We start from the raw sequence: 11,687 nt of genomic DNA, 5'->3' as shown, positions 1-11,687 counted from the left end.
GATGTGTTTTAACGATTCGTGGTCCGAATGGAAGGATTGTAAGAATTCCACCCACTTGGCATGACTTGGTCGGAGATAGTGACTCCAATGTTGTAGAGCTCTTACGATCGCATAGAATTCCTTGTCGTAAGTCGAGTAATTGAGCCTGGCCCCGTTCAGTTTCTCAGAGAAGTAAGTGATGGGTTGCTTTCCTTGCACTAGCACGGCTCCAATTCCAACACCGCTTGCGTCACATTCGACTTCGAACGGGCGGGTGAAATCCGGGAGTGCCAACAATGGTGCCTCACAAAGTTTTTGGATAATTATTTCGAACGCCTTTTGAGCAGCTGGAGTCCATACGAAAGCTCCTTTCTTTGTACACTCGGTGATAGGGTTAGCGATGGTGCTAAAATCCCGAATGAACCTCCGATAGAACGAAGCAAGTCCGTGAAAGGATCGGAATTCCGTGACAGTTTTGGGAATAGGCCACGACTTGATTGCTTCAATCTTGGATTGATCGACGGAAACCCCTTCCTTAGAAACCTTGTATCCAAGAAAGATAACACTTTCGACTAAGAACGAGCACTTCTCCTTCTTGCCATAGAGTTGGTTCTCCCGAAGAGTGTTGAACACTTTACGAAGATGTTGGAAGTGATCATCCTTGCTCCGACTGTAGATCAAGTTGTCGTCCAAGTAAACGACTACGAATCTGCCTAGGAAAGGCTTGAGTATTTCGTTCATGAGTCGCATAAAGGTGCTTGGAGCGTTTGTCAAGCCGAACGGCATAACCGTCCACTCGTATAATCCATGCTTAGTTTTAAACGCAGTTTTCCACTCGTCTCCTTCTCTCATCCGAATTTGGTGATAACCACTCCTCAAATCAACTTTGAGAAGATCTCGGCCCCATGTAATTCATCAAGCATATCATCAAGCCTAGGAATCGGAAACCGATACTTGATAGTGATGTTGTTCACGGGTTGACTATCGATGCACATTCGCCACGTCCCATCCTTCTTTGGAACAAGTAGCGTAGGGACAGCACATGGGCTCATGCTTTCGCGCACATAGCCTCGTTCCATTAGCTCTTCGATTTGTCGCTGTAACTCCTTAGTCTCCATCGGATTGCACCGATAGGCGGCTTTGTTTGGCAAAGGAGCTCCGGGCAGGAGGTCGATTTGGTGTTCGATCCCACGAATAGGTGATAACCCAGCGGGTAGTTCCTCGGGGAAAACATCCTTGAACTCCTCCAAGAGCGAGGTTAATCGTCCATCCCCGCTTTCATTGCTAGGAGTCTCATTGACCACCATTAGGTAAACCTGGTTGCCATTGACAATAGCCTCGTCCACCTCTTTCTCACTAGCAAGCATGGCCATGCTAGTGGTCCTTCCACGCTTGGCACTCATGGAACGCACTTCACCTGGCGCCATTGGTTTTAAGACAGTCCTTTTTCCCTTACTTACCAACTCGTATTCGATGCTTCGACCGCGATGCACCACATCCCGGTCATACTGCCAAGGTCATCCTAATAGGACATGACATGCATCCATTGGTACAACATCGCATAGGATGTCGTCGTTGTAAGATCCCATGGTTAGTGCCACCTTCACTTGCTTAGTGATTTTCACCTTATTCCCGTCATCCAGCCAATGCAGGGCGTACGGCTTTGGGTGAGGTGTCGTGGGTAGTTTTAATTTCTCCACCATTTCCTTTGAGGCGACGTTGGTGCAACTGCCTCCGTCAATGATTAGGCTACACCATTTGTCTTTCACTTGGCACTTGGTGTGAAATATTTGACTTCGCTGCTCCGTTTCAACGGACGAAGTTTGGGCTTGCAGGGTTCGGAGAACCAAAACACAATCGTAACTAGGAGCGACATAATCTTCGGCGTTCCCGGCGGGTGCCTCTTCCTCCTCTCCTTCTAGATTAAAAATGCCCTCGGTTCTTTCTTCTTCTTCGAACAACTCGTCACGACACTCCACGGCCTCTCTTAGTGTGATTGTCCTTTGATTCGGGCACGCATTTTTGAAATACTCAAACCCCTGGCATTTGAAACACCGAATCTGCGTGTGACTATTTTCCTTTGAGGTGGGTGGTTTAACAATAGAACTGGGGGCGGAAGTTGTCTTCGGCTCGGTGGTGTTTCCCGTTGCGCTTGTCCTTGGGTTGTTCTCGCTCTTCCAATTCCGGCTACTCTCACCATAGGTGGTTGTTACCTTCGTCTTTCCTTGTGCCTCCACTTTGAGACACATACTACACAAGGTGTCGAATCTGAGTAATTCTGTAATTCCACAATGTGGGCGAGGTTGCGGTTTAGACCGCGTAGGAATCGCGCCATTCTTATGTCCTCATCTTCCACCAAGTCTCCCATCAATGCTAGATTTGTAAATTCGTTAATGTATTCCAGGACACTTAGCCTTCCTTGGGTAAGATCGGTGATCTTACGATAGGTTGTGAGCCTATGTGTGGCGGGGACATATCTTTTCCGTAATTTGAGTTTAAGCACGTGCCATGATGTTATCTTTGCTTTTCCGGCTCGAACTCTTCTGGTCTTAAAGCTTTCATACCATAACGAAGCCCCATTTCTTAATTTCAAAATGGCGTACTTGCAGCCCTATTCATCATCGAGATCCTTAAATTCAAACATCCGATCTATTTTTCTTTCCCATTCAAGGTAAGCCTCGGGATCCGTGCCTCCTGTGAACTCGGGTAGTTCACTTACTTTGACTCGTTCACGTCTAGGCTGTCATTTGGGATCATGTTCTTGTAAATTCTTAAGGCCTTTTGAAGATCCTTGAGAAAGTTGGGATCGTCGAAGTTCATGTTTGGTGATTGGGTTTTGAAGTTCCGAAAAAAAGAAAGATTATGTGTTTTTTTTTTTTTTTTGCCGGTGAACAGTACCGTGAACAGTTTTTTTTCTTTTTTTTTTTGTTCAAATCGTGCCTTCAAGATCCAATCGATTAAACCTCAACTACCTCGCCGAGTTTAATCTTTGAATACCAAGCACGTTGGATATTCAACTACCAATTGATTGGGACCTCCTTAGGACCGTCTTGATTTTTTTGGGGTGATCAAGAGCCGAAGCTCTGATACTATTTGATGCGTATACGAAGCGGAAGACTTAATTGTTTTGTTTTTGAGTTTATGTTGTGCAAAAGATAAAGGATATTTGTTTCGATTTCTTGTGAAGAGATCGAAAACAATGGGATATTTGGTATCACTAGACCTATAGTGATAACAATGGCGAATTACTCGAAACGCGTCAAGCAATTCAACTTAAACTGCGGAGCACGTCCTTAGTTCAAGGCAAGATTCGAAAGCATCGACTCTTTGGAAAAGATTGAAACTCAGGTTTCTCTCTCTAAAATGTTTTTCTTAATTCTTTGATGCATTACAAATGAGGAGGCTAGGTCTTTATATAGGATAAAAAACCTTGGCCCCCAAGCAAGAATTTAATGCTAGTTTGTAAGTTTTAGGATGAATGAACACATAAAACTTACAACCTAGACCCTTTTGTCAACTTTTATTCAAACTAGGTAGGAAATGCAAAAAACATGAAATGGAATTCTTCCCCCTTGGTGCCGCCACATTTCGGCCTTCTCCCTTGTTCCCATTCGGTATTCCCTTTGTTCCCACACGGCTTTAAGATTTTTGCGGGTCTTGAGCTTTGATCGCACATATTTCCTTTCTTTTACGCGAGCCCATCCAATCTTCGTGCATAAAAAATGTATTACTTGGGCTTGGCTTTGCTTGGTGTTCTAAGTCGATCACAACTTCTTCTATTGGGTCCATATCCGCGTCATTAGTCCATCTGACTCGTTGTGTGAACCATTTCTCCTTGTTCATTAGTCCTTGTGACTCGTTGTTTAAACCATTTGTCCTTATTCATTAATCCTTTTGACTCGTTATGATAAAACAATTGTACTTGTTCACTAGTCCATGTGACTCTTTGTGTGAACCATTTATCCTTGTTCATTTGTCCTTCTGACTCGTTGTTTAGACCATTTGTCCTTGTTCATTAATCCTTGTGACTCGTTGTGTTAAAACAATTGTACTTGTTCAATAGTCTATGTGACTCTTTGTGTGAATCATTTGACCTTGTTCATTAGTCCTTGTGACTCGTTGTGTAAACCATTTATCCTTGTTCATTAGTCCTTGTGACTCGTTGTGTTAAAACAATTGTACTTGTTAATTAGTCCATGTGACTCGTTGTCTGAACCATTTGTCCTTGTTCATTAGTCCTTGTGTCTTGTTGTGTTAAACTATTGTACTTGTTCATTAGTACATGTGACTCGTTGTGTGAACCATTTGTCCTTGTTCGTTAGTCCTTGTCACTCGTTGTGTAACCCATTTGTCCTTGTTCATTAATCCTTGTGTCAAATCAATTGTACTTGTTAATTAATCCATGTGACTCGTTGTGTGAACCATTTGTCCTTTTTCATTAGCCCTTGTGACTCGTTGTGTGAACCATTTGTCCTTGTTTATTAATAAATGTTACTCGTTGTGTGAACCATTTGTCCTTGTTCATTAGTCCTTGTGACTCGTTGTGTTAAACAGTTGTACGTAATCATTAGTCCCCGTGAATCGTTGTGTGAACCACTTGTCCTTGTTCATTAGTCCATGTGACTCGTTGTGTAAACCATTTATCCTTGTTCATTAGTCCTTGTGAGTCGTTGTGTTAAACAATTGTACTTGTTCATTAGTCCATCTGACTCGTTGTGTGAACCATTTCTCCTTGTTCATTAGTCCTTGTGACTCGTTGTTTAAACCATTTGTCCTTATTCATTAATCCTTTTGTCTCGTTATGTTAAAACAATTGTACTTGTTCATTTGTCCATGTGACTCGTTGTGTGAACCATTTGTCCTTGTTCATTATCACTTGTGACTCGTTGTGTTAAACAATTGTACTTGTTCATTAGTCCATGTGACTCGTTGTGTGAACCATTTGTCTTTGTTCATTTGTCCTTGTGGCTCGTTGTTTAAATCATTTGTCCTTGTTCATTAATCTATGAGCCATTGTGTTAAACAATTGTACTTGTTCATTAGTCCATGTGACTCGTTGTGTGAACCATTTGTCCTTGTTCGTTAGTCCTTGTGACTCGTTGTGTAAACCATTTGTCGTCGTTCATTAATCCTTGTGTTAAAACAATTGTACTTGTTAATTAGTCCATGTGACTCGTTGTGTGAACCAATTGTCCTTGTTCGTTAGTCCTTGTCACTCGTTGTGTAAACCATTTGTCCTTGTTCATTAATCCTTGTGTTAAAACAATTGTATTTGTTAATTAGTCCATGTGACTCGTTGTGTGAACCATTTGTCCTTGTTCATTAGCCTTTGTAACTCGTTGTGTGAACCATTTGTCCTTGTTCATTAGTCCATGTGACTCGTTGTGTAAACCATTTATCCTTGTTCATTAGTTCTTGTGAGTCTGAAGAGAATTCAGCCGAGCATTCCTCTTTTGAACCCGGTTTTGGACCTTGCACAAGATTGAGGTCTAACATGAATTCCGTCTAAGAAGTCGTGCCTTTTTCCAGCATGGGACTATTCCTTGGTGAGTTTAGGACGTTTTTGTGTAGGAACTTGTATCCCAAAGCTTTTCCTATCAAGGAGTTTGCCGAGCTTTAAAAACCGTGCGCAATCAGGACCATGGCTGGAGCATGCTTAGTTTTCTGTGCATTATGTCGCTATCAACATTCCTCTTTTGATCAAACATAGCTCAAGGGCCCTTAGGAGAGTATTTGCAGCATTGCCAAAGTCTTCCAAGTGAGTCCAAGTGTGCATAAACAAGACTTGAGCTAGTAAACAAGGGATTGTTGTACTATTAGTTTACTTTCTATCTTTTATGCTTTATGTCCTTTTCTTTTCTGATTTCTTGTAAGGTCCTTGGCTGCCGTGTTTTGTGGTATTAGCAGCTCTTTTTGTGGCCATAGGATGCTATCTTAGATGAAGGGAGGAGATTGTCTTGCTTGTCCTATAAAAGCAAGCACAACCCTTAGACAAAATCAGATTATTTTGAATGAAAAAACCCTAAGAAGCAACCTGCTTTCTTTCTTCTTTATCTTTGCTTTGTGCTTGATAAAACTCCCTTGCTTAGTGCTACGAGGTTGGATAAGTCCTTTGCTAAGTGCTTGGACGAGTCCTAGGCTTAATTCATTGCTTTGTGTTCGAATTAAGTCATACCTTGAGTCCTAAACAAGCTGAGTTTTCTTTGTTTGTCATTTGGGAAATTCGTGTCTAATATCATTCCAAATCTGATAGTTTTAGTCCAAATTGGTTATCAGAGCTTTGGTTAACAACAAAAATCCTTTCTTTGTGAGTTCATTATACCCTAACCACATTAAAAACACAAAAAACAACCATGAGTGAAGAAAGGATTGCTGGAATTGAAACACAAGTTACTCAACTTTCTGAAAAATGTGATTTGTTGCTAGAATCTCTCAATGTTATCATGGCTAATATTCCAACACCACCACCAAGAGGAGGACAACCACCTAGAGGCAGGGGTAGAGGCCGTGGCTTCATGGGGAGAGGACGAGCTCATGGTGGCCGTGAGGAAGTGGAGCTTTCTGATTCGGAGGAGTCCATGACCGAGGCCTTTCATGGAGAGCCCAACAAAGACTTAAAGGTAGAGATTCCTGATTTTCATGGTAGTTTAAACCCCGAGGATTTGTTAGATTGGTTTAGGACCATTGAAAGAGTCTTTGAGTTTAAAGGTTATTCTGATAGCAAAGCTTTTAAAGTTGCAATCTTGAAACTCAAAGGCTATGCTTCCCTTTGGTATGAGAACTTAAAAAATCAGAGAAGAAGGGATGGTAAGGAACCTATTAAGTCTTGGTTAAAACTGAAAAAGAAGCTTAATGAGAAGTTTATACCTAAAGAGTACACTCAAGACATTTTCATTAAGCTCACACAACTTAAACAAGACCAACAACCACTTGAGTCATATCTTAGGGACTTTGAACAACTTACTTTGCAATGTGAACTTAATGAGAAGCCCGAACAGAAAATTGCTAGATTTGTTGAAGGTTTAGATACCAAGATTGCTCATAGGGTTAGAATGCAACAAGTATGGTCCTTTGATGAGGCCGTTAATTTGGCTTTAAGGGTTGAGAAAATGGGTAAAGGGAAGGTTACAACCACCAAACCAACCACCAAAACAGCCACCTTTAAACCCCCAACCAGTTTCAAAATTAATGAACCACCCTTTCAAAACAAAACCTCCATGCTTGACAAGGGGAAAACAGCCGAGACCTCACAAAAAAAGACCATGCCTCTCAAAAAATGTTACCAATCCCAAGGTTATGGTCACTTTGCCAAAGAATGCCCAACCAAGAGAGCCCTTAGTAGCTTTGAAGTGGTTCATTGGGGTAATGATGAGATCCTTGTGTGTGATGAGGAAAGGGAGGGAACGGACCATGAAGAGGATGATGTGGTTATGCCGGATGCGGGTCTTAGCTTGGTTACTTGGAGAGTGATGCATACCCAACCCCAACCCTTGGAAATGGACCAAAGACAACAAATTTTCAGGTCTAGGTGCACCATTAAAGGAAGGGTTTGTAATCTTATCATTGATGGAGGGAGTTGTACCAATGTTGCCTCTAGTACTCTCATTGACAAACTATCATTACCTACACAAGACCATCCTAGTCCTTATAAGCTAAGGTGGCTCAACAAAGGGGCTGAAGTGAGGGTTGATAAGCAATGCTTGGTTCCTTTTTCCATTGGCAAAAACTATGTAGATGAAGCTCTTTGTGATGTTCTTCCAATGGATGCTTGTCACTTGCTACTTGGGAGACCGTGGGAGTTTGATAGGGACTCGGTTCATCATGGTAAAGACAACACCTACACCTTCAAATTTGGCTCAAGAAAGGTCATCCTAGCACCTTTACCACCTGTTCTCAAGCATATTCCAACACCCTCCATGCTTGAACCATCTAAGGAAGTGTTGCTAATCAATGGGGCAGAAATGTTGCAAGAGTTAAAGGAGGATAGGGACGTGTATGTGCTTATAGCCAAGGAAGTGGTGGGAGAGCAAGAGAAGGGGCTGCCTAGTGAGGTCCAACGCCTACTCAAAACCTATGGTGATGTGTTTCCAAATGAGCTTCCTAGTGGTTTGCCTCCTCTTAGAGGAATTGAACATCAAATTGATTTCATTCCGGGAGCTACTCTACCCAACAAGGCAGCCTATAGAAGTGATCCTAAAGCTAGCCAAGAATTGCAACAACAAATTGGAGAGCTCATGAGCAAGGGTTTTGTGAGGAAGAGCCTTAGCCCTTGTGCCGTTCCAGCCTTGCTTGTGCCCAAGAAAGATGGGTCATGGAGGATGTGCACCGATAGTAAAGCCGTCAACAACATAACCATCAAATATAGGTTTCCTATACCGAGGCTTGATGACATCCTAGATGAGCTTAGTGGAGCCAAACTGTTTTCAAAGATTGATTTAAGGCAAGGTTATCATCAAGTAAGAATCAAAGAAGGAGATGAGTGGAAAACCGCATTCAAAACAAAGCATGGGTTGTATGAATGGCTTGTCATGCCATTTGGTCTTTCTAATGCACCAAGCACTTTCATGAGGCTTATGAATGAAGTGCTTAGGCCTCACTTGGGCAGCTTTGTTGTTGTATACTTTGATGACATCTTGGTGTATAGTCCTAACAAAGAAGAGCACCTCAATCATTTGCAAATATTGTTTGACACTCTTAGGGAACACAAGTTGTATGGGAAGCTTGAGAAGTGTTCTTTTATGCAAAGTGAAGTCCAATTCTTGGGTTTCATCATTTCTGACCGTGGCATATTAGTTGATCAAGAGAAGGTTAAAGCAATCAAGTCATGGCCTATTCCTAGGAATATCACGGATGTGAGGAGCTTTCATGGGTTAGCATCATTCTATAGGAGGTTTATCAAGGATTTTAGCACTCTCATGGCTCCTATAACTGAATGTATGAAGAAGGGGGAGTTCAAATGGGGAGATAAGGCTGAAACTTCCTTCAACACCATCAAGGAAAAGCTATGTGAGTCTCCTATTCTTGCTTTGCCAAATTTTGATAAGTTATTTGAAGTTGAGTGTGATGCCAGTGGTATTGGCATTGGGGCTGTCCTTGTTCAAGAGCACAAGCCAATTGCTTACTTTAGTGAGAAATTGAGTGGTGCCAAGCTAAATTACTCAACTTATGACAAAGAGTTCTATGCCATTGTAAGAGCCTTAACTCATTGGAGCCATTACCTCAAGCCAAGGCCCTTTGTTCTTCATTCGGATCATGAGGCTCTTAAGTACATCAATGGACAGCATAAGCTCAATCATAGACATGCCAAATGGGTTGAGTTCTTACAATCATTCAACTTTGCAAGCAAGTACATAGAAGGGAAGGATAACGTGGTTGCGGATGCTCTATCAAGGAGGTTCATTATGTTGAGTTACATGGAACAAAGAGTGCTTGGGTTTGAGCACATGAAAGAGTTTTACCAAGAGGATCCAGATTTCAAGGAGGAGTGGGGGTCATTGCAAAATGGACAAGCTAAGGGGGGTCATTACTTGGTCCAAGAGGGGTTCTTGTTTCGTGGAAACCGTTTGTGTGTGCCAAGGAGTCCCTATAGAAGCTTGTTGGTACGAGAGGCACACTCCAATGGTCTTGCCGGGCACTTTGGCATTCAAAAGACCTATGACATACTCCAAGAGCATTTCTATTGGCCTAAGATGCTTGGGGATGTCCAAGATGTTATCAAGAGGTGTGCTCCATGTCAACAATCCAAGTCCTACTTCAAAACAGGCCCCTATACCCCTTTACCCGTCCCAAACCAGCCATGGGAGGACATTAGCATGGATTTCATAGTTGCTTTGCCAAGAACTCAAAGAGGCAAGGACTCCATCATGGTTGTTGTGGATAGGTTTAGCAAGATGGCTCACTTCATTGCTTGTAAGAAAACGGAGGATGCATCTAGTGTGGCTGATTTATACTTCAAAGAGGTGGTTAAGCTCCATGGAGTTCCCAAGTCTATTGTCTCGGATAGGGATTCAAAGTTCATGAGCCATTTTTGGAGGTCCTTGTGGAAGCTACTCAAGACTAGGCTCTTATTTAGCACCTCCCATCACCCCCAAACTGATGGACAAACGGAGGTGACTAACAAGACTCTAGGGAGAATCCTAAGGTGCACGGTTTCTAAGTCATTGAAGGATTGGGATCTCAAACTAGCTCAAGCCGAGTTTGCCTTCAATAGGGCTCCTTCTACAAGCACGGGCAAGTCTCCATTTGAAGTTGTTTATGGCGCCAACCCCCTCATGCCCACTGATTTGGCACCCATCCAAAGGAAAAAGTTTGATTTCGATGCTAAGAAAAGAGTTGAGCAAATGTGGAGTAAAACTCTAAGGACTTGATTTTTGGACATACAAGACTCGAAAACAAGAACTAACTTGGACAGAATTAGACTCAACAAAGGACTCGATTTGGACACTTAGATTGATTGTTTTAAGGACCAACAAGCTATATAAGGACACATTTAGAAGCTAATAAACGATTCAACCAAAGCAAGGCACGAAACAGCCTGTTTTGGACGAATATAAGATCCTAAATAGCTTGATAACTTTGAAAGAAAGCAATGGAAATAAGATTGTAACTTAAATGCTTATGAACTAAACATTCAAATAACAATTCCCACAATAACTTAAGGCAACAAAACAGAAACTTTGGGACTGTTTTGACACAAAACAATAACAAGACTCGGGATATGACTTGAGAAGATCACAAAGCAATCTCAAGACTCGGGATGTTGTTCAAGATCACAAAGCAAGAACTAATCCCCTTATGCACTTGGTCAGATCACAAAGCAAACCAAGATACACGACCCCAAACACTAAGTAATGGAGTTGTTCTAGCACTAAGCAAAGAACTAATCAAGGGTTTTGAGAAACCTCATAAAACTCATAATTTTCATTAACTCCAATCTGAAGTTCTCAAGTGTTTAGCTTGGTTTATATAGACCAAGGCTTACAATCTTGACCCTTGATTACTAAGTACATCTAAAGGTCACAAAAGTAGCAGCTAACAACCAAGAAAACGGCAGCCTAGGCTATGACAAATCTGAAATGAAAAGGACATAAAGCAAAGAAAGTAAACTAATAGTCCAAACTTCCTTGTTTGTAGCTCAACTTCTTATTTATGATTATATGGACTGAAATAGGGCTTGAGGAAACCGTGTAAGAGTCCTTGCTGCAGCCATAAAGTCCCTTGAGCTTTGTTGGTTCAAAAGAGGAAGGTTGATAGCGACATAATGCACAAAAAACTAAGCTTGTTCTAGCCATGGTCCTGATTGCGCACGGTTTTAAAAGCTTGGCAAACTCTATGATGGGAACGGCTTTGGGATATAAGTTCCTACATAAAAACGTCCCAAACTCACCAAAGATTAATCCCATGCTGGAAAATGGCACGACTTCTTAGACGGAATTCATGTTAGACCTCAATCTTGTGCAAGGTCCAAAACCGGGTGAAATGTGGCCTTTCTCGGTTTGATTTGTTTCAATCTCCCCTTCTTCAAAAGGACTTGCCCTCAAGTCCTGGAAATCATCATCCTCATTCTCCACATAGCTTGGACTCAAGTCCCCAACATCAAATGTTACATGAATTCCCAAGAGATCAACTTTGTACTTATTGAACCCAATTTGCTTGATGACTTTGAAAGGACCTTCTTCACTTGCTATGGACTTGTTTCTTCCTTTCTT

General features: G+C 41.9%; 1 protein-coding gene across 1 annotated transcript; it reads left to right on the top strand.

The window, feature by feature from the left end:
• The first annotated feature begins 2,573 nt into the window (after nt 1–2,573).
• Nucleotides 2,574–9,037, top strand: LOC141602225 (uncharacterized). The gene is made up of 3 exons (XM_074422528.1): nt 2,574–2,650; nt 7,577–8,398; nt 9,034–9,037. The coding sequence occupies exons 1-3, from the start codon at nt 2,574–2,576 to the stop codon at nt 9,035–9,037; spliced, it is 903 nt and encodes a 300-aa protein (XP_074278629.1).
• Nucleotides 9,038–11,687: the final 2,650 nt, after the last annotated feature.

Source organism: Silene latifolia, chromosome 9, assembly GCF_048544455.1.
Source record: "Silene latifolia isolate original U9 population chromosome 9, ASM4854445v1, whole genome shotgun sequence".
NCBI classification, from domain to species: Eukaryota; Viridiplantae; Streptophyta; class Magnoliopsida; order Caryophyllales; family Caryophyllaceae; genus Silene; species Silene latifolia.
The sequence above is the reverse complement of the archived record's forward strand: the minus strand, read 5'-3'. Positions and strand labels throughout refer to the sequence as shown.